The sequence below is a fragment of the Pseudophryne corroboree genome, chromosome 5 (genome assembly GCF_028390025.1).
Source record: "Pseudophryne corroboree isolate aPseCor3 chromosome 5, aPseCor3.hap2, whole genome shotgun sequence".
Taxonomy (NCBI): Eukaryota; Metazoa; Chordata; class Amphibia; order Anura; family Myobatrachidae; genus Pseudophryne; species Pseudophryne corroboree.
This window is the reverse complement of record NC_086448.1, coordinates 1367766-1392315: the sequence shown is the minus strand read 5'-3', so window position 1 is coordinate 1392315 and position 24550 is coordinate 1367766. Positions and strand designations below refer to the sequence as shown.

General features: G+C 43.2%; 1 protein-coding gene across 1 annotated transcript in view; it reads left to right on the top strand.

The window, feature by feature from the left end:
- The window catches only part of FOXH1 (forkhead box H1), a 232059-nt gene that overhangs the window by 57152 nt on the left and 150357 nt on the right, over positions 1–24550 (top strand). Inside the window, exon 2 of the mRNA XM_063924731.1 lies at positions 23944–23975. Coding sequence (XP_063780801.1) covers positions 23954–23975 — 22 coding nt within the window. The 5' untranslated portion in view covers positions 23944–23953. The remainder of the gene's footprint in view (positions 1–23943; positions 23976–24550) is intronic.

Sequence of the window (24550 nt, the reverse complement as noted above, 5' to 3'; positions counted from 1 at the left end):
TGAGGGCTATCTCACAAATGGTTGTCACCAACTCGTTTGAAGCGTTGGATAAAATAGCTCTTCTTTGAGTCGGTGTCGCCTTTATTAACACTTTTAAAAGCTTCCAATTACGACTACGACTAAAAGTTGTAGAATTACAGCTTTTTAGAAGCATGCTTTTTAAGGACATACCCTACTGGTGTATCTGGTGGAAATAAACCACTTCGTAAACGGTACTCATCAAGCGTGTTGTTTCTTAAATCAACCAGTAAATACCCATAAGGAACGCTGGTCGTGTCTTCAAAAGACTCTAAAAAGAACCTTGATTTACCGGGATACATCTGTCTAGCCAGTGTTGTCACTTGCAATTTATCCCTAGGGTTTTTGAAAAGAACCATATATTTTGTATTTAAATGTATAGTTCTGCTCTTTTTACCATGACAAAACACATTTTGCACAAGGTACGTGATGCTCAGATTTCTGTGGTGTACATACTTTGTGAAAGCTTTCTCAATCTCTCTATTATTACTAGCTGACTCCATCAGATCATCAATCACAGCTAAGTTAACCTTATCAGGTGGAAAAAGTTGGTCGTCATTAAAAGTCTCAGGCAGTCCTGCTATAAAACGCATACCAGGGAAATCACACAGAAAATGATCGTACATAGATTGCCAGCATGCGTAAAACCAAACAATATTATCGGGAACGTGCAATAGATGTGTAGCGGTATTTTGCAGCAGCATTTTAACAAAATAACTTTTACCCGAATTGGAGGGGCCTGCTAAAATACATGAAAAGGGATGTTGCAGTCTGATATCCATCTTAATAACCAAACGGAAGCATTGTGAAGTTATCTGTAAGCCTCCGTTTAGTGTAAACGCACTTTTGCGTTTTCAGCAGCATGCGCGTTTCAATTTCCCAATACTTTTTAAATCGCACTATACTGGATTGACGTATCACAATTTTTTTCTGGTTGTCACCTTCGGGGTTTAAAGGGTAATCTAAGACCAACTCTTTCAGGCTGTCAAAGTTGACATGTTGCGCATTATCAATGTTGAGTGTGATACCTTTAACTTTTAAACTGGTCTTTCCGTTATTTAATCGATATCCGTATGACTTGGGCCCTGCTGAGACAAACTCTGTTATATGCGTACCGGATGGTATTTCGCTAGTCAGTTCGCCTAGATAATCTCCCAATGGTGGATTCCAATCACCGGGCCTGCTGACAGAAATAACAGAGTCTGTATCGTGGTAAAGACATCGCTCTTGCAATCTATCCAGCAGATTGTACAGTTCAATACATGCATAAGCGGTAGTTATTGCAGCTTTAAAAATATTACACTTACTTGATCGAGTGTAATGATCTTTGGCGTACTTCCAATTTACCATGACAGTATTGTCATTGATAAAGTCTAAAGCAGACACCTCATAGAGAGGTAAAAATGCGTATTCAAAAAGTGTGTTGGGATCTGATACTATCGCCGTATTGTGTAAGTTATGTCTCTGACCAAATATACCCCACAACAAATTCAAAAAAAGTTTTGATAGCTGTCTCCTGGAAAGATTGTAATAGATATCAGCTGGCCGTAATGACACACCTTCATTTTTTTGATAGGCGTCTATATACACTTGGCGTTTCTCAGAGTCTGTACACCATTTGGGATAACCAGATGCCTCTTGTTTGTCCCTGAGATGTAATTTAATGTACTTGAAAACAATTTGTCGGATTGCTCATCAAAATGCCACACTTCATAGATTTTACACACTTTGTATCCCTTGTCAACTGCTAAATTTATTTCTACTGTACACCACGTACAGACGCGTGCTCGTTCGTCATCACTATGTTCACACGACTCTGTCAGTCCAGACTCGGCGCATGTGCGACATAAAGGAAACATTAGGTTACCGAGCATTTTAACCGGTAGATCCGGAAAGAAAAACCCACGCGGCAGGTACACTTTTAATTTAGCGATACCAAAATATGTTGTGATATCGCCAAAATCTTTATAAATGATCCTGGGATGTTTTACAGGATATGATTTGGTTTTGTTGACAAATGGGTACAGACTGGTAAAATCATAGTAGTGTATCCGCTCGTCCTGTTGTGTTTTGTGATACAACTTTATGGCGTTTGTACGTCCGCCGTAAAGCGAATCTCGTGGCTCCAAGGGTTCGGGCCAACCTTTGCCCTTAAGAAACTCCTGTAGACATGCATCGTCCTGTAACATTTTTTTCCACTGGCACTCCCAAATAACATGCACATGAAAGCCGCAGCGCTTAAGAAAGTTAATTCTCACCTGTGTCTTGTGGCGTAATTGACCTTAGGTCATTTGAATCACTTTGTTTTAATCATCGGGGGTTGTAACAAGCGCTACAGCCGTGATAAAAACAACCTTGGAATTCAAACGCCGTTTTTACCCCACCGATCACTGAATAGCATTGTACATAAAATGTTTCAAACACAGGGATGATTACAAGTTACACATTTCTGTATACATTTATCCATATAGCGACTCAAACAATGACTTTTCGGCAGGCGACTTACAAACATTGCAACTAAACAGTCATTACATTTTGTATCAATACTAAATAGGGTAAGAATTTCCTCATATTTATAGTAGCTACCAACTTTCTTCTCACCTCTTTGTAATGCGTGTCTTATGTCTATGCCTTCTGTATGTGCTATGTACATTAACCATTTTATGGCTGGTGTTGAGTAACGCTTCTGAGTCTTGTGATAGTTATCACCCGGTACAAGCGCCAACGTTTTACCCTTTAAAAATCTACATCTTTACAAACTGATGCCAGAGTGGTCAGTTGAAAGGGATCAACGTGTCTAATAACAATGACCAGCTTATTTTTCTTATATACATCTTCCTGTTCGGTCATCGATATAACGGCATCTCGGAACATCTTACAAGCCCTCTGTAATATTACCACATCCTCCTTGCAATAGTGTTTAAGTTCATCTTGGAAGTTAAATGACTTATGCTTGTATTTCTCATACCACTCTTTGAATTCAACCTGTTCTGGTTCCATTATATATTGCATGCCGAAATGCTGAATATACGGCATGTCACCTATATAATTTTGGTTAGCGGCGGTGTTAAAAAAAATGCGGAAAATGTCCTTTTGAACCCTCAAAACACATTGCTTTTGGTAAACGAATGAGGCGCGTGGGCAATAAATTGAAAGAATCGATTAATCGAATATTTAAATCACTCACCGTTATGCACAAGTTTACTACCTTGTGCTAACACAGAGGTTTTCAATTTTTCCTTAATCAACTGTCGCATTACAAAGTACGCATCATAACGCCCAGCATTATGGACTATGAATGTGTATCCCTCAAATTTTGGTCTCATGAATGTTTTTACAAAATCTTCGATACAAGCAGAGCACTGAAACTCCCAGGATTTCTCATCCACTAGCGTTAATGCGTAACAGAAATTAGGTATGTGCACACTCGTTTCTTGCATGCATTCAAAATCATAAAAAAAATATTTTAAAGTAGGAATTGCAGGTTTAATGTTTTAAATGTAACAAAAATGACCCGCAAAATTGTCAACATTTGCTTTGCAAATGCGGTATTTCATACCCCGACACTCGTGGTCGGGATTGGTGTACATCCCACATCGATCGCAATACATTTTTTGAAGGCACAGCATTTTCAGAGCCAATGCTAAAGACTTGTGCGTCGCTAAACAGTCTGTTAACCTGAAAAACACCCTACACTGCGTACACCTTAACGCTGCCTGGCCTGTATCAACGCAATCCTGTCTGAGACATAACTTACAAAAGAAAAGACAGTCATGCTTATTTCTGTGGTGGTACACACTGTTGCAAAATTTACAGAAGTAACGGGCACCCACAAAAGCTTTAATGTCAAAAATACCATAGTAATGATCATTGTGCCATAATATGAGCAGAATGTTGTCTTTGTATCGACACTCTGTGCAATAGTAATGCCAATTTCCGTTACTGTAATACAGTATTTTAATTGATGCATTTAAATGGTTTTCAAAACAAACAACATCGCTAAAGCTGATCATTTTATAAAGGGGTAAATTCAAAGCTTTATGAATCTCGAGAGCTCTCTCATGTATCACGTGGTCTGTGGAGTTATCTTTCTCCAGAAGTTTGCAGAAACTAGCCGCCAGACACAGATTGTTACCGCTGTTATTGAAATCGTATAACAAACGTCTGCGATTCTCAATAAGGCTGTGTGGTTTTCCTGTAGACTCCTACCTGTCAGGGCACCGCCTACACGATTATTGAAAACAGAGATCAGACATTTCAACTCTGTATCAAATAAAACCTCAGCATTACTTTGCAGCGTGTTTGTTATATGATTAAAAAAAACTGATGGTGTCTAATGAACCGCGCGGCTTATGGTGTGAATAGATGGCATTGTGTAACCCTCCACCCTCCAACCTTAACTGTATACGATAGTTAGGGTTGACATTAATCATGTAGCTGTCGAACATAGTCTGTATTGCTTCGTGTATTGACCTCATAGCGTCTAGAAATGATGTGATTCTATTCAAGTTGATAAAATGGAAATGATGGTGTAATTAAGATGCCCTGAAATTGGGGTGATTTCGTTCGTACCTGGCGATGGATTCTAAAAAAAACGGGTGCATTGCCTCATTATTACTAGGTGTTTCCAGACCAGCTGGTACGGGTGATGCTACGAGTTCAACGCTGTCCGTCTGTGATGGTCGTCTATCTATGTATAGTGACGGTATGTTGTCTTTCTGGTCATTAAATCTATGCGTGCCTTGTCGTGCCAGTCTAAGTTGCTTTTGTTTTCTTAAGTATATTCTTCTTATGGCCCGTTTTACTTTTAAATTCCTGTTTCTATTTTTATGGCCCTGTGCTCTACGCATTGCAATGCTGTTCAAACCACCCCTGTCATAAGTAGTCATTTCGGTGTTTTTGTACCGAGTGAGTTGACCTCTAGGAAATCACATGTCTCCCTAACTAGGTTGCTCCATTCTATTGCAAGTTCCAGATTGCTTTTAATAAATTTATTAAGCGCTCGCTGGTCTCGTTTGCCTCTGTGTTTTATTTCTGCGAGTCGTGTTAACAGCCCTGTAGATGCGTGGTTCGTGTGTCACAACTGAGGGTTTGGGCTGACGGGAGGAAGCCTCAGTTGTAGGGGCTGAGATGAAATTAAACCTGGGAGGTTTAATCAGACCCCTGGACATGTAAGTGCAGAATGATTACCCGAAGGTGTGACCATGACAACCAGTTTAAAATTCAAAATAAAAGTTTATTAACAGACTCCGTGTGATAACAAGCAGCATTCAAGGTTTAGCAAAGACAGTGGCAAATAACACAGTTCCTGGAACACATAACCATAGAAGGTATCTCAGAGCACTGGCAGGTTTAGAACAGATGTAAAAGTCCTTTGATGGAATCACCTTACCAGGCCTGGTTGTAGTAGTAGAAATAGCTGAGGAACATGCCAGTAGTTGTAACAGGTGAATCTGGTAACTTGAGTAAGCTGCTGTATCAGCTGGATGGAACCAGCTAGGTGGTAAAACACTGAGTGGATGCTGAGTGGAATCAGCCAGGTGATGAAACACAGAGTGAATGATGTGAGATGCTAGGGAGCGTAGAAACAGAATAGCTGATAGTTGATTACCGGTGGTAGTGGATACTGCTGGTAAGATAGGATCCGCTGGATCAGCACCGGTGTTTGGTAGAAGCTGGAATCAGTTGAAAGCTGGCTGCTTGGAAGCAGATAGTAGATAGCTGGAAACTGGACAGCCACGGAAGGCTGTAGAGTCAGGCTGCACTGCAAGATGGAAAGCAGGTGCGGGTCTCTTTGTGGATGCTGGAGACAGGAACTGGAACCTGGAGAAACAAGCCACAGGAGAGAGAGACTGGAACAAGGTATGACATTCAAAGCACTGACATCTATCTGGCCCAGACACAGGATACTTATACCTGCTGCTATGCAGGCATTGGCTGGGCAATTATGCAGATTCCAGAGACGGTGGATTGGAGGAATTGGAGCATGTGATCAAATCCAACATGGCTGCGCCCATGCTGGAACCTGGAGGGAAAACTGGTTTGAAATGAAATGTGCAAACATAGTGATAATGGCGGCGCCGGCCGCGGAGGACAGGAGACGCCAGATGACTGTTAAATGCTGAGACACTTGGAGGGCAGCAGAGGCCGCGGCAGGCATGATACATGATTCTGAGAACCTGCAGCAATAACACAGTAACGGCGGCGGAGGCCGCGGAGGACGGGAGACGCCATGTTGGATTCAAACATGGCGCCGCTGTGGTAGTGTCTCAGAATGACAGGAGGGATGTGCAGAGTGTTGACACAGATGAGATCTGGATTTGGAACGCTGGGCCAGTCTCAGAAGACACCTAAACGGCAGGTAATGGCGTCCAGATACCCGGATCGTGACAGCGTGTAAGTGACCTCTCTCCAAACTGCCCCTAACAACGCATTATATTTTAATTCTGCTGCTTTTCTCGCGCGCTCTGCTCTCGTGGGTTTGCCTGTAGTGTGTCGACCAACACCCGTACCTGTTGAGCCTACGTCTGATGGACCGCATCTGCCTCATCCATCCTGCTCTGACACGATGGCCGTTGTTGTTGTCTAACATCAATACCTGATAGACCGGCAACAACATCTTCCATCGCTGCAGAACGCGACTCAACCACAGACTCGCTAACCCCTTTGTTTGGAACTTCTGAAATATCACCATACTCATGACCATCCTCTGCTTCTACCTCGGATATAATAAATGACTGTGCGTCTTGAAATAAATCTTAACCATCATCTGGATTTATAACGGGATCAACCTGTGTGTCTGGATTTATAACAGGTTCAACCTGTGTGTCTGGAATTATAATGCGATCAACCTGTGTATCTGGAATTATAATGGGATCAGTCTGAGTGATTGTTGTTATTATAATCCTATTTTCTTTTGTATGTTTGATCTTGTACTTTTTTGAGAGCCTATTGACCCTCTTACCTTTTGCACTCTCTGTGCCAGTTTTAACACTTACATAGGTCACTTGTTCATCATCATCGTCCTGATTGGGCAACATCTTGAATTTGTTGCTGTTGTTACAGCTAATTGGCGCATGTTGTAATGCAGTCAACCTCCTTCTTTTAGACTCTGCTTTGTCTGTATAATCCAATTTCCTCTTCAAACCCCATTGTTTAGGTGTTTCATTCACCCAATGCATTGTGCGCAACGCATCACTCACGCGACTGTTTGGATTCATTTTACTATACATCTGATTCATTATCAACGGCGTAGAACCAACTAGATGTAAATGTCTGTTTGGCGTCGTCGGTATGTGTTGATTCTCTTTGTCATCGGGGAAATGCAACATTGTTGTATCGGGTGTGCTTGTACGGGGCACTGCTTCTTCGACCATTTCATCATCCGATGTATTTATACAGTAATATCCCTTTGGGTCTATCTTATATAATACTTCATCGAATGCTAAACAACAAAAACAATTAGATGTACAGCTATGATTTACATTTTTGCTCTGTGGAAAAATTAGCGTTTTAAATGTGTGTAACAACCGTATCGCATCGTTTAATTAACTTACTATCGATAGAAAACAAAACAATTCGTTAGATGTACAGCTATGATTTACATTTTTCTCTGTGGAAAAATTAATGTTTTAAATGCGTGTAACAACCGTATAGCATCGTTGAATTAACTTACTATCGATAGAAAACAAAACAGTTAGATGTACAGCTATGATTTACATTTTTCTCTGTGGAAAAATTAATGTTTTAAATGCGTTTAACAGCCGTATAGCATCGTTGAATTAACTTGCTATCGATAGAAAACAAAACAATTAGATGTACAGCTATGATTTACATTTTTCTCTGTGGAAAAATTAGCGTTGTAAATGTGTGTAACAACCGTATAGCGTAGTTGAATTAACTTACTATTGATAGAAAATTCAGCTGGCGGTTCTGACTCTGGTGACGGCTGCGGGCGCATTTGCACATCGCGCATATACTTTTCAAAGCCTGTTTCCACGCATAGTTGGTTAGGGCTATCTGCGAATTACAAATGAGTAATTTTAAATCATTTCATACCATAAGATGTGATAAAGGCTAAGACGGGAGAACAATTTAAACATTCTTGGTATAGAGCTATGAATATCCTTACAAAGAATTAAGGTTCAAAAAGGGTTGAGATTACCTAAAGGATAAAAAAGGTGCTGTCTAGATGGGCTAAGTGGTCCTTATCTAACATATAATTCTATGTTTCTATGTTTCTAATACACTTCCAGCTACTTTGCGCACTCAGTAAAAACATATCATTCATTTTAAAAAGATAAATTCACATCGCTCAATCAACCATATACATACAGCTGTTTTGCAACTTTGGTGACTCCGCATATGTCATATAAGGCTTCTGAATCATTTCAGCAGCAGAGCCAATTGCGCATTCTACGCCATATGGATCTGTCCTTCTCAGACCTTGACCGACCGGTCCTGCGTAAGATTAATTCTTGTTAATTATGCGAGAATAAGCATTTTAAAAACAAATTAAAATTATTCAGCATTTGATGAACTTACAATTACAAGATTTAACATTATATATGTGTGTATATATATATATATACTAGGTGCTTCATCGCGCCCTACGGGCGCTCTTCACACCGTCGCAAGGGGCTACGCCCCCTTAACCCTTGCATGCCTTTCTGGGGTTTAATATTTGTATTATATGGAGTATTACCTGCATTCCTTTGTTAGTGGTTAAATATTGCACAATGAAAGGGCGTGCGATGGTGAAGGAGGCGCAGCCCCTTGCGACGGCGTGAACAGCACCTGCAGGGCACGATGTACAGAATGTAGCGGGTGCGGGGGGGACTGCGGATGGTGTCTGTAGATGCTGCGGGTGGAGGGGAGGCAGAAGTGGGGGTGGGGCCCAGATGGGGAAGGTTCGGGAGGTGCTGCGCGTGGGGGAGGGGCAGAGGAGTGGGGGATGCAGATGGGGGAGGGGTCCGGAGGCACTGCCGGTGGGGGAGGGGCAGGGGTGCCACGGGTGGGAGAGGGGCAGGTGTGGGGATGTTGTGGATGGGTGAAGGGTTCCGGAGGTGCTGTGGGATGGGTGTGCCGGGGGTTGGGTAGGGGACCGCAGACACCATGGGTAGGGTAGGGGCAGGTACGGGTGTTGCGGCGGATGGGAAAGGAGGTCCGAAGGTGCTGCAGGTGGTGGAGGGGCAGGTGCGGGGGTGCCATTGGTGGGGGAGGGGTGGGTGAGGGGGGGACCGCTGATGGAGGAGGGTGTCTGCAGATGCTGCGGGTGGAGGGGGCAGGTGTGGGGGGAGACGTATAAGGGGGGTGACTGGTGGAAGGGGCCTGGAGGTGCTGTGGGTGGTGAAGGGGTGGAGGAGTGGGAGCCACGGGTGGTGTAGGGGGTCTGGAGGCACAGCATGTGGGGGAGGGGTGGAGTGCTGCATGTGGTGGAGGGGAAGGTGCGGAGGTGTAGTGCATTGGGGAGAGGTCTGGAGGCGCTGCGGGTACTGTACATGCCATAAAAGGTAGTTGGAGGGTATGCAGTAACAGGGCCAGGACAGGGGTGACAGGGTCAGTACAGGGTTGACGGGGCCAGGACAGGGGTGACGGGGCCAGGACAGGGGTGACGGGGCCAGGACAGGGGTGACAGGGCCAGGACAGAAATCATAGGGACAGGATAGGGGTGACAGGGCCAGGGTAGGGGCGGCAGGACCAGGACAGGGGTGACGGGGCCAGTATAGGGTTGACAGGGCCAGGATAGGGGTAACAGGGCCAGCATAAGGGTGACAGGGCCAGGATAAGGGTGAAAGGGCCAGGATAAGGGTGAAAGGGCCAGAATAAGGGTGGCAGGGCAAGGCCAGGGGTGACAGGGACATGACAGAACACAGGGCACGGGAGAGATTGGTATTAGGGACAAAACAGTGGTGACAGACAGATGTGTCTTACCGGAGTCACTGCTGCTGGCTGCTGCTGTTCCATTCCAACCTGTTGGGATCTGCTGCTGCTGGAGACTTGGCATGGCTGACTCTCTCAGGCTGGAGTCCTGCTTTCTCTGCCAGTCCGCATCCCTCCCCCCCTCCTCAGTCACACACCGCAGACCTCGCGCAGCTGCCGGGCACTGTGGTAAGGTGAGACTGGGAGTGACTGGTTAGCCCCCAGGAGATGCTGCGGCTGGAGGGAGGAGGGGGTCATAGCATGCACGTGGCGCGGACCTCACGGCTTCCGAGCACTGTGGTAAGGGGAGACTGGGAGTGACTGGTTAGCTCCCAGGAGACGCTGCGCCTGGAGGGAGGAGTGGGTCAGAGCCTGCAAGCAGCTCGGATTTCTGCAGCGCTACCCGCCAGCTAAAGTGTGTGAATGAGCTGGGCGCACTCCACTGCGGGTGGCAGCGCTGCAGCTAGCGGTGGGGTTGCCGGGGCTGGAGATAACAGAGGCAGTATGGAACCTGCACAGCGGCAGGTGCCCCACTAAACTGCAGCTAAGAAGCGTGGAGTGTGTCAGAAAGTGACGCTCCTCCGCACCAGAGAGACCCTGCTGAGTATGCCGATGTGGGGGGTCAAGCACACAGTGAGCCGGTGCCCGTCTGTCTGTATGACATACCCCTCACACACCCCCATACCTCCCAAATGTCCCGATTTTCGCGGGACAGTCCCATTTTTTGGGGTCTGTCCCGCTGTCCCACCCGCGGGTCGCAGTGTCCGGCGGTGGGGGGGGGGCAGTTGGAAAGCTCCTGTACTCGCTGTTCTGCTTAGCAGAGCAGCGGTGAATAGTGGAGACAGAGGGAGAGGGGGCATCAGGGGGTACGGATTACGGGGGGGGTTCCAGCAGCAGAGCCGGATTAAGGGGGGGGGGGGGGGCAGAGGATACGTACCGTTGGCCCCACAGTTTTATGGGGCCCCCCGGCTGGAGTAGCTCTGTCCCAGCTCAGAAGCTCCCTCCCGTCCTGCCAGTGACAGCGGCAGCATTGTCCTACAGTCAGCACACGCTGCTGCATATTGGCAGGTCTGTGGTGTTGCAGGGAGGCAGCAGTCTCCCTGCTTTCTTCTCCCTGTGCGGGTGTGTAGGGGGAGCGACCACCTCCTCTGGATTTAGCCCTAGCTGAGGGGCCAAAATCCCATAAAAAAAATAAAAATCGGAATTTGCATAAGGGGGCGTGACCGCGCGGGCCGCGATTAGGCCACGCCCCCAACCCACAGCAGGCACAGCAATGAGATAGGGCTCCCCTGTCTCAAGTGCCCTGGGCCCCCCGGACTCATAATCAGCCCCTGGGGGCATGCCAGCAGCTCACAGAGCGCTGGGCATGCCCCCTCACTGACGAAAACGGGGGCCCTCCCGTGAAGCCACGCCCCCTTTTCGCCGAGTGTGTTTCCCTCCTTCTGCCTGGAGAAAGCTCCTGCAGAAAGCTTGGAGGTATTCACCCCTGCCTGTGACATGCCCAATGCCCATGCTATCTGCTTCTGCTCCTAGTCTCCGGTAGATTTGGCCAGATCTCTGTGACTCATTTGAATAACTCCGCCCACTGTTGTGACTCCGCCCAGCGTTAGCAAATGAATCACAAGGTCACAGAATAGGGCTATTATATAGGAGATATATATATAAAATAACATTATTTATGCACCGTTAAACAGTGTATGACCACTTACGAGTTAGCGGTTTATAAAGATACACATCAACTTGCGAAAGACCTGTAATCATGTCATCGTCAGAAATTTCAAATACGTTGCGACTTGACTGTTAAAAAAGATATAATGTAGATTGTTTATATTTATCATTAACTTATGTTTTTACATAATAATGCGAATGTGTAAAGATATTTGAACAACTCTGCGCTCAAATAAACCGTACATAAACACATATCTTTATTATTATTTTATCCAAGGCTGAGTCTTGAAATAATCTTAATGCTGTAAGACAAAAATTATAATAAATTTATTTTAAATATACATGAATAAACCACATACGCTAAATATCATATTTACACAACACTTATGAATCACAAAAATATTGTAAACTATATTTTAAATACAGTGTCAAAGTCGGAAAAATATCACGCTACACACTGCCATATTTGCACCTCATGCGTGTCCCCGCTGCGTGTGCATGAGCTCTCCCGTGCGTGCGCATACTTGCTGTTGCGTGCACCCGCAGGCGCACGGTATGCGCATTTACGGTAGAGTTTGTATGCGTCTACCGGGCGACTCAATCGTTACATATTTTAACCATATAATGTATTTTGTAGATCATGGTCCCTTTGATAGAATCTGAAAGTTTGGTTAATGTAGAATGTTCGTGGACAGAGAGATCCTTCTTTGTTTGATACGAAGGGTCAGACAGGAGTAATACAGTGGTGTTTAGTATCCATCGGAAGAATATTTAATTAGCAATATTCCGGTGTTGGTTTGAAGCGGATAACTCGCTCGTGCGAATAGTTATGGACATAAGAAGTTTATGGACTTTTACTATATTTGCACTTTATTATCCATGCGGCGGGAAACCTAGTTTCCCACCCACCTGAGCAGTTGGAAATAGTCACAGCCCATCTGTATGAATCAACCTATGACCTTTTGTTATAATGCGAAGAGGAATTCCTGTGTCCAATGAACAATAAGAATATAGGGACCATTGTACTGTATTATGTGTAGGGTATAAAAGGACAAGCCACTCTGGGCCAGCTCTCTATTCTCTTCAACGGTTCTCATTGCTGATAATCGGGAGCTGGATATCCAGAGGTGCATGCGATTGTTTCCCTTGAGCGTAAGTTTCTCCGCAACCATATTACCTTTATTGTTATTGTGAGCCATATCTCTCTCTCTCTTCTCCTCTTTCTCTCTCTTTCTCTTAAGTATTATTGTACTGCTATTGTATTTCATGTGTAGTTTTCTGGTTAGGTGGTCAATGTTATTTTGGTAGTGTATGACTTGTAATGTATTATTCTTTTGCAAATAGAACGTTCATATAAGGTGTTAGAACCTAATACCGGTATCTGTGTATTTATTATATTTCTAAGTATTCTCAGAGCGTCGGAGACGCTCGTACTGTTAATAAGGTTACACTGTGTTATATTTACACCCTATCACTGCACCAAGGTTTATTGCATAAATACATTGTTTATGGTATAGTTATAAAGGTTTAACATCGTGAGCATCAGCGCCGCTTGTGATCTCCTCGTGGTCCCAAGCGTCCGCTACGCTAGTAGCATACCATTACGTTAGTCGGCAGCCTATAGCGTGCCTGCCTGTGATCTCTTGGCCGTACGGCTAAGCGATTGTTACACAACGTGCGTACCCTTACGGTATACCATACGCCAATAGCGTACTGTGTTCTTTCACCTTTTAGAGGGTTTTAAGTAAGATAAATATTAGGCTTTAACAACAGTAAAACAGCGAACATGTAATTGTGATAATCTTTTAAATACTTTTAAATTAAAACATAAAATGTTAATTTGCTAATACATGCATTGCCAAATGAAGCCACTAGATGTCACTCATTCATACATAATAGACGTAGATGTTTTTTAAAATACAACACACAACTATATACTGTATATATATATATAATGTCCACTTACATCTTTGCTTTTTTAATGAATTTGGCACAACATGCAAAACACGGCTAAGGTGTTTTTCACAAGTAACGAGTGGATGGATTTTAACACTTTTGTTTGCCATTATAGAATATGTATAAAGTAACATATTAAAGAAGCAAATTAAGAAAAATTACAAGGCATGGCTAAATCTCTGAGTTTATGGCATGCCAAACCGTGCCATACATGGCGGTAATATTTTTTAAAAAAGAGTGAATAATTATAATACTTACATATTCCTGGCTCAGTAACTTCTGTGTCAGAGATTTAAAAGTTGTATTGGTATGGATACATGATGCCCCCTTGTAAAGCTGAAATGTTGACTCATGCGAAGCTCAGACCCTACGGGTGGAGCTATAGGGGCATGTACAAATTGAGTTTCAAAAATCAGCTTATTTATTAATAAACACATAATTTTACACCTGGTAATGTTATACAGTTAATTTATACGGTACTATCTTACATAGAGCATTGCCAACATTTTGAATATAAACATGCATTGTTTTTACAAACGATATTAGGTATATATATATATATATATATATATATATACATACGATATAAGGATATAGATATATATATATGATCAGAGCTATCTCACATATATATATATTAGCAACATTTAGGTTTAACACGCATGTATCCATTTCTATCTGTCAAGTAGTGGTAGTGTATCCATATTGTAGCATTACAATGTAATTTATTGATATATGGAGATCTGTTAATGGAAAATACTAACTGTTTTATTAAACTACATAGTGTCCTGTAATGTATCTTTATCTTTACTGTTTTATTCTCCAACAATGAGTTTGAACCTTAATATAATCTGTTTAAAAGAATGCCTTAATAAGGTGAAAAGATAAACTGAGCATTTATACAGGAGAGAGTTCATTGTACAAGGCCTAATTGTGGTGCCTTATTTATGTTATATGTTTTGTCTATGTGAGTTATTTGGAAGTCGTATTAAAAGTTAAGTTTTACATTTTACTAATGAGTGCCCCAACATAAAGAGTTGTCTTTTCTTCTCATTGTTTTCATTAGTTTGTTCTACAACTACTGGAAACACCGCCGGCTTTAATTAATTAATCATTTATAATCAACTTCATTCTAGAACTTTAATTTGTTTTGTAGTATTGATTATAAGATACCGGTTCTCAAAATTAGACAACCCAGTGCGCTGTTTCTCTTTTCTCATATCACATGTGTCAGATCTTAATTAATGCACCTGGTATGTCTGTGAGAATGGTACATTAAAAGACTACTTATCTGTAACAATTAGGTTCCCATAGTCCTTGGGTCAGATCTTAATTCATGCACCTGGTATGTCTGTGAGAATGGTACATCAATAGATTACTTATCTGTAACAATTAGGTGCCCATAGCACTTGTATCAGATCTTAATTAATGCACATGGTATGTCTGTGAGAATGGTACATCAATAGATTACTTATCTGTAACAATTAGGTGCCCGTAGCACTTGTGTCAGATCATTATGTGTGCAAAAATAATGCTAAATAAGTTTAATCCACTTTTACTTGTTGATTTATATCCAATAAATCAATTTAGGCTTTCAGCCCACAATCTCTTACTGAAAATATCGATGATGGTTAGTATGTACTTAAATCCATCGTTGTACTTCGCAAGATCTATGAGCGAAGTCAAGTCGCATTGCCATTGTTGATTTATATCCGATACGCAGATCATGTTCCTTTTATAGTTTTTCCTGACCGGCTTATGTAATGTATACGTATCTTGTTTTTGCAGCCATTCTTTAATATCGCTTCTTTTAGACACATCTTTATTCGACGCATAAAACTTATCAACGCCGCTATAACTCTCTGGGTTTAATACGGTGTAATACGCATTCTTCATATGCTTTTTTCGGTTAGCCGACCGTCATAACACACCAGATCTTTTGTTCGCAGGCATAGCAGAATACACTTTTATAGATATCACACTCGAATCCAATAAACATCATTCATAGCTTGCATGCTTATTTTATAAATCAATTGGAAATAATATTTACTGTTGCAACTAAGAGTGACCAATACACAAATCAATTGGAAATAATATACACTGATGCAACATCTAAGAGTTAATACACAGGAGGTTTTTCAATGATTAAACACAGCTTATAACTCATTTGTAAGCTTATTTTACATAAAACACTATCAAAAGGGGATGAACAGTGGGCGTGTCAGGGGTGTGGTTAGAGGCAGATTTGGGCGTATTTAGGGGCGTGCAACCTGTCACTTTGAGATTGACGGAACATGGTGCTCTATCTACTCACGTGGTTATTACTGCATTGTATGCCATATGTTGTGTAGATTGTTATCCCTGTGTCGCCTGGTGCTGGCTGTATATGGTCATGCACTTTTGCTGTGTGTGCTGCTCAGCAGGAGATATATACAACTTTGTGAATTATCTGTTTAATATTAATGTATGTACCTTAAGAAAGCTGCGTAACATCCATTGTGTATTGTTATATTTCCTTCTGCTATATGTATATGGTGATTTGCGGTATTATGTAATGTTGCTATTGTGTTCCTCTCTGCTATAGGCTATGTGTATACAGCAATCTGCTGTGAATGATGTCTGTATGACTTGTGGCACTGAAGCGTAGTTACTGGGATGTATATCACTTATTGGAGCATAATTTAAATGAATATATAGTTTCCTTCATTGACCATTATTAATAATTATTGCAATATCCTAAGTGCAAAATATATAGTTATTATATGGCCATATGGCTATAAGGATAATTTTCATCTGGGGTAGTCGCATCGGTCTACCTTTCTAAATGTGTACTTACCTGGATATATTAGACAGGCCGTTAGGAGCGTAATGTAATGCGGTAGGTTGTGTCAGTGTGACTGTACTCTCCTGCCAGAGGCTCTGTTTCCACACTACAATCTGCTGAACAACTTGTGCATGCCTTCATTGGTTGAAGTTCTTACATGGGTTTTATACTTACCCTCCCTTTGTTTAAATATTACATATTAAATTTCTAATACCAGTCTGATCTATCCCTTATTGACCATATATACATTTTTGGGATTTGAGTATATATAGGTTTTAGCTATTTTCCTCCAATCCCCTCATTAACTCTGATCTATTCTAAAGAACTGATATTTTCCGACCTCTATTAGAACATAACAATACCCCATCAGTGTCCAATTAATGACCAGAGATGGACCTTTTACCTGTGTATTGGTATGTATATTAATGTATATGGAGAAACACCACTGAAGTATGAGATACTAAATATCCGTTTGCCACCCAGATATAAGACCCCTGAAGAAGTCCTGTGGACGAAACACGTTGGGTTTATATATTGAATTGTGTTCAGAATCTTCGTATTATGCTATATCTACACTGTTACTGGTTTTGATGCCAAGAATCTCTATTATTATTCATTGTGGACTTAAACATCACTGTCAAAACAGAGACTATTGGTCATTTTATGTCAGATCTGCAAATTGTCTTTTATGAATAAATCTGTATTTATATAACTGTTGGGAACATATGTTGGAATATTATTGTTGTCATAAGGACAAGTTTCGGTTTTATTAGCTCCCTTAGGAACCCTCTTTTCTGTGTTTATGTATATAATATATAGCATACATACAGCACTTATTGTACAGGTTTTGGATACCTGCGCTCACCCCATATTTGGTGTTTGTATGTGAGAAATAATGTATCTCTATGATCTGTAAATACCTTTATAAGTCACAATGCTTAGTATAACAGATGGTACAATAATTAATATATAATCGATGATATTGTGATTACACATAAATGCCCTTATTTGCAATAGTAACATGCATATTGTGTGAACATCCGATGTATAGGGAAAATAAACACAAGATGAAATAAAATATGGTATTGCCGCGTGATGAATATCTTAAAGAAAAGTAACATACATAGTAACATAGTATCTGAGGTTGAAAAAAGACAATTGTCCATCGAGTTCAACCTATTTGTGGTCTCCTATGTATGATGATTTGACTAAAATTTCTGACTGATGCTGCTGTCAGCCGTTACATTTTATCCCTATTTATAGTAACTATAATGCATGACTATGCACCATACCCCTGGATATCCTTATCCATTAGAAATTTATCTAACCCATTCTTAAAGGTGTTGACAGATTCCGCCATTACAACTCCCTCGGGCAGGGAATTCCAAACACGTATTGTCCTTACCGTGAAAAAGCCTTTACGCCGTATTGTGCGGAATCTCCTCTCCTCTAACCTGAGCGAGTGTCCACGAGTCCTCTGTGTTGATCTAACCAAAAACAGGTCCCGCGCAAGCTCTGTGTATTGTCCCCTTATATATTTGTAGATGTTGATCATATCCCCTCTTAGTCTCCGCTTTTCCAATGTAAACATGCCTAGTCTTTCAAGCCTTTCCTTGTATTCCATCGTCTCCATGCCCTTAATTAGTTTGGTCGCCCTCCTCTGTACCTTTTCAAGCTCCAGGATATCCTTTTTGTACGGTGCCCAGAATTGTACACAGTATTCAAGGTGTGGCCTCACTAGTGATTTATATAACGGGAGTATAATACTCTCGTCCCTAGCATCAATACCCCGTTTTATGCATGCTAATATCTTATTAGCCTTCTTTGCTGCAGTCCTACTTTGGGTACTACTGCTTAGCTTGCTATCTATGAGGACACCTAAGTCCTTTTCCAGTACAGAATCCCCTAATTTTACCCCATTTAGTAGGTAGGTGTTATTTTTGTTCTTGTTACCACAGTGCATTACCTTACACTTGTCTGTGTTGAAGCGCATTCTCCATTTGGCTGCCCATGCTTCTAATTTAACTAAGTCGTTCTGAAGAGAACTAAGTCGTTCTGAAGAGAACTTCCGGTTGTTCTCAGTGCGGCTTCCGGCGGGACCCGGCAGCCTAGCAGCAGAGCCAGGAAGGCTTCCAGCTCTGTCTGCTGAGGAGCACCACCGGGTACGGATACAGCGGAAACAGCGCAAGCGGCCACATCATCACTCACCACAGAGTGAACAAAGAGAACTAAACATCACATCGTGAGGGTAAGTTGCACCTGGCAGGCCGGGACGCCGGCCTCCCAGAACACGACCTCCACCTACGATCAATTATTGACAAAGAACTGCCTCTGGGCACACTGCTTAGACTCACACTGAGGGGAAAGGAAATCCCTTCAGATAAAGACTGACTCCTATATATCTGGAACAAAGACACTCCTTTTCTCACAAGACTTTTCTTTAGGATATTCATCACGCGGCAATACCATATTTTATTTCATCTTGTGTTTATTTTTCCTATACATCGGATGTTCACACAATATGCATGTTACTATAAGGGCATTTATGTGTAATCACAATATCATCAATTATATATGAATTATTGTACCATCTGTTATACTAAGCATTGTGACTTATAAAGGTAATTACAGATCATAGAGATACATTATTTCTCACATACAAACACCAAATGGAGGGTGAGCGCAGGTATCCAAAACCTGTACAATAACACTAGCCCTAGAGTCTGGACAACTCTTCAGATACCAGCAGCCCCCTTAAACAAGATACACACACTGTGCGCTACACGCAAACCCCTTGATTCCATACATACAGCACTTGCCATTCCCAGGAGAGGAGTACACTCACGTACTCCCCACCCCGTATACTGGGTGATATAATATATATAAGACTGATCACGGACCTAGGTGGATAATAGTACAAATAGAAGTAATAAAACAGTGGCACTCCAGGATTTAGTATAAACGTAAATAGAAAGTGTATTCAAAAATCGTCACGTCGGGCCAACATTTCGGGGCCTGTAGCCTCTTTGTCAAGGCATGTACCCAATTGGGCTACGGGCCCCAAAACGTCGGTGTGTTGTGACGATTTTTGAATACACTGTTTATTTACATTTATACTAAATCCTGAAGTGCCGCTGCTTTATTACTTATATAGTGCCTTGCTAAAGTATTCAACACCCCCCCCCCCCTTTGCATTTTTTTAATTTTGTTGCCTCACAACCTGGAATTAAAATGCATTGTTTGAAGCTTTGCATCATTTTATTCACAGAACATGCCTACAACTTTGAAGATGTTTTTTTTTTTATTGTGAAGCAAACAACAAATAGGACAAAATAACAGAAAATTTCAGCATGCATAACTATAAAGTCAGTACTTTGTAGAGCCACTTTTTGTGGCAATTACAGCTGCAAGTCGCTTTGGATAAGTCTCTATGAGCTTGCCACATCTTGCCTCTGGGATTTTTGCCCATTCCTCAAGCTAAAACTGCTCCATCTCCTTCATGTTGGATGGTTTCCGCTTGTGAACAGCAATCTTCAAGTCTGACCACAGATTCTCAATTGGATTGAGATCTGGGCTTTGACTAGGCCACTCCAACACATATAAATGTTTCCCCTTAAACCACTTGAGTGTTGCTTTAGCAGTATGCTTCGGGTCATTGTCCTGCTGGAAGGTTAACCTCCGCCCCAGTCTCAAATCACAGGCACACTGAAACAGGTATTGCTCAAGAATATCCCTGTATTTAGCACCATCCATCTTTCCCTTGACTCAAAACAGTTTCCCAATCCCTGCTGCAGAAAAACATCCATACACCATGATGCTGCCACCACCATGTTTCACTGTGGGGATGGTGTTCTTGGGGTGATGGGATGTGTTGGGTTTGTGCCAGACATAGCGTTTTCCTTAGTGGCCGAAAAGTTAAATTTTAGTCTCATCTGACCAGAGCACCTTCCTCCATACATTTGGGGAGTCGTCCACATGCCTTTTGGCAAACTCAAAATGAGCCTTTTTTCACACTAAGTAATGGCTTTTTTCTGGCCACTCTTCCATAAAGCCCAGCTCTATGGCGTATACGGCTTATTGTGGTCACATGCGCAGATACACCAGTCTCTGCTGTGGAACTCTGCAGCTCTTTTCAGGGTTACCTTTGGTCTCTGTGCTGCCTCTCTGATTAATGCCCTCCTTGCCCGGTCTGTGAGTTTTGGTAGCCGGCCCTCTCTTGGCAGGTTTGTTGTGGTACCATGTTTCCATTTGAAGATGATGATGATTTGATGGTGCTCCGGGGGTTCAGCAAAGATTTGGATATTTTTTTATAACCCAACCCTGACTTGTACTTCTCAACCACTTTGTTCCTGACTTGTTTGGAGAGCTCCTTGGTCTTCATGGTGTGATGCCTCTTGCCTAATGGTGTTGCAGCCTCTGGGGCCTTTCAGAAAAGGTGTGTTTATACTGAGAGATCATGTGACACTTAGATTGCACACAGGTGGACTTCATTTCACTAATTATGTGACTTCTGAAAGTAATTGGTTGCATCAGAACTTTTGAAGGCTTCATAGCAAAAGGGGTGAATACATATGCACATGCCTATTTTTAGATTTTTATTTATAAAAATACTTTTTTTTATACATTTTTCTCATTTCACATCACCAACTTAGACTATTTTGTGCACATCCATCACATAAAATTCAGATAAAAAATAAATAAATTACAGGTTGTAATGTAACAAAATAGGTAAAGAGCCAGTGGGGTGAATACTTTAGCAAGGCACTGTATATATTATACTGGGGCAGATGTATTAACCTGGAGAAGGCATAAGGAAATGATTAGTGCAAGGTGATAAACGCACCAGCCAATCAGCTCCAATATGTAAATTAACAGGAGCTGGCTTGTGTGTTATCACCTTGCACTAATCACTGGCATATCACTTCTTTATGCCTTCTCCAGGCTTAATACATCTGCCCCACTGTTTGATGTGTGTGTATACATACCCTATACTGTTTTTTATGTGTATATATATATATATATATATATATACTGTGTGTATGTATGTGTATATATATATATATATATATATACTGTATATATAATATATATAGTGTGATCTCAGTGAGACATACTGTACTGTATGCTGTCTGATACGTGCTGTGCGCTGTGTGATACTTGCTGTGCGCTGTGTGATACGTGCTGTGCACTGTGTGATACGTGCTGTGCGCTGTGTGATACGCGCTGTGTGATACGCGCTGTGTGATACGTGCTGTGTGATACGTGCTGTGTGATACGTGCTGTGCGCTGTGTGATACGTGCTGTGCGCTGTGTGATACGTGCTGTGCGCTGTGTGATACTTGCTGTGCGCTGTGTGATACGTGCTGTGCGCTGTGTGATACGTGCTGTGCGCTGTGTGATACGCGCTGTGTGATACGCGCTGTGTGATACGTGCTGTGTGATACGTGCTGTGCGCTGTGTGATACGTGCTGTGCGCTGTGTGATACGTGCTGTGCGCTGTGTGATACGTGCTGTGCGCTGTGTGATACGTGCTGTGCGCTGTGTGATACGTGCTGTGCGCTGTGTGATACGCGCTGTGTGATACGTGCTGTGTGATACGTGCTGTGTGATACGTGCTGTGTGATACGTGCTGTGTGATACGTGCTGTGTGATACGTGCTGTGCGCTGTGTGATACGTGCTGTGCGCTGTGTGATACGTGCTGTGCGCTGTGTGATACGTGCTGTGCGCTGTGTGATACGTGCTGTGCGCTGTGTGATACGCGCTGTGTGATACGCGCTGTGTGATACGTGCTGTGCGCTGTGTGATACGTGCTGTGCGCTGTGTGATACGTGCTGTGCGCTGTGTGATACGTGCTGTGCGCTGTGTGATACGCGCTGTGTGATACGCGCTGTGTGATACGTGCTGTGTGATACGTGCTGTGTGATACGTGCTGTGTGATACGTGCTGTGCGCTGTGTGATACTTGCTGTGTGATACGCGCTGTGTGATACGTGCTGTGTGATACGTGCTGTGTGATACGTGCTGTGCACTGTGTGATACTTGCTGTGTGATACGTGCTGTGCGCTGTGTGATACTTGCTGTGTGATACGCGCTGTGTGATACGTGCTGTGTGATACGTGCTGTGTGATACGTGCTGTGCACTGTGTGATACTTGCTGTGTGATACGTGCTATGCACAGTGTGATACGTGCTGTGTGATACGTGCTGTGCACTGTGTGATACGTGCTGTGTGATACTTGCTGTGCGCTGTGTGATACGCGCTGTGCACTGTGTGATATGTGCTGTGCACTGTGTGATACTTGCTGTGTGATACGTGCTGTGCGCTGTGTGATACGTGCTATGCACAGTGTGATACGCGCTGTGTGATACGCACTGTGTGATACGTGCTGTGTGATATGCGCTGTGCACTGTGTGATACGTGCTGTGTGATACGTGCTGTGCACTGTGTGATACGCGCTGTGCACTGTGTGATATGTGCTGTGCACTGTGTGATACTTGCTGTGTGATACGTGCTGTGCGCTGTGTGATACGTGCTATGCACAGTGTGATACGCGCTGTGTGATACGCACTGTGTGATACGTGCTGTGTGATATGCGCTGTGCACTGTGTGATACGTGCTGTGTGATACGCGCTGTGCACTGTGATACGCGCTGTGTGATATGCGCTGTGCACTGTGTGATACGTGCTGTGTGATACGCGCTGTGTGATACGTGCTGTGTGATACGTGCTGTGTGATACGCGCTGTGTGATACGTGCTGTGTGATACGTGCTGTGCAAGGTGTGATACGTGCTGTGTGATACGCGCTGTGTGATACGTGCTGTGTGATACGTGCTGTGTGATACGTGCTGTGTGATACGTGCTGTGTGATACGCGCTGTGTGATACGTGCTGTGTGATACGTGCTGTGTGATACGCGCTGTGTGATACGTGCTGTGTGATACGTGCTGTGCACTGTGTGATACGTGCTGTGTGATACGCGCTGTGTGATACGTGCTGTGCACTGTGTGATACGTGCTGTGTGATACGCGCTGTGCACTGTGTGATATGTGCTGTGCACTGTGTGATACTTGCTGTGTGATACGTGCTGTGCGCTGTGTGATACGTGCTATGCACAGTGTGATACGCGCTGTGTGATACGCACTGTGTGATACGTGCTGTGTGATATGCGCTGTGCACTGTGTGATACGTGCTGTGTGATACGTGCTGTGCACTGTGTGATACGCGCTGTGCACTGTGTGATATGTGCTGTGCACTGTGTGATACTTGCTGTGTGATACGTGCTGTGCGCTGTGTGATACGTGCTATGCACAGTGTGATACGCGCTGTGTGATACGCACTGTGTGATACGTGCTGTGTGATATGCGCTGTGCACTGTGTGATACGTGCTGTGTGATACGCGCTGTGCACTGTGATACGCGCTGTGTGATATGCGCTGTGCACTGTGTGATACGTGCTGTGTGATACGTGCTGTGTGATACGCGCTGTGTGATACGCGCTGTGTGATATATATTGTATGCTATGTGATATAAGGATAATCTGTCTTCTGTTCCATTTCAGTGCTGTGAGGATGGAGAAACCCCAGGAGAATGGTAAGTGATTTCATACCTCCCATCTCTCTCTTGTGCATGCGCGCAGCATCTGTTCATGGGAGAGAGACCAGCAGGTGACGGAGCACTGGCCACGCCCCTACTGTGATGAAAATGGGGCGTGGCTTGAGTGTGATGCTCTGTAATACCTTTTATACCAACTGATTCGGGGCGCACCTGGGATCTTGACACAGGAGCATCCCAGGGGCAACTCCTTTCCCACCGCAGATTCCAACCCGGCAAATTGCGGGGGCGGTGCTTGGAGATCACATGACTGAATACACTGAACGGGAGCCAGGTTGATACGACCCATCTTCCCAATTAAACAGCACAGCTTGCCGGGATGAACCTGCGTTCAAGCCCGCAAACTACCCAAATTGGAATACCAGGTCACTTGACCCGTATTATTCCAACTGGGCCCATTTACACCGCACAACAACACAGGTTATGCATGCTTATGTGTAATAACCCGTGTTATTAGGTGGTGGTGTAATAGGGGTATAACTGTAATATACAGCGTGGTGGGGAGCTATGTAACTGTAATATACAGCGTGGTGGGGAGCTATGTAACTGTGTAA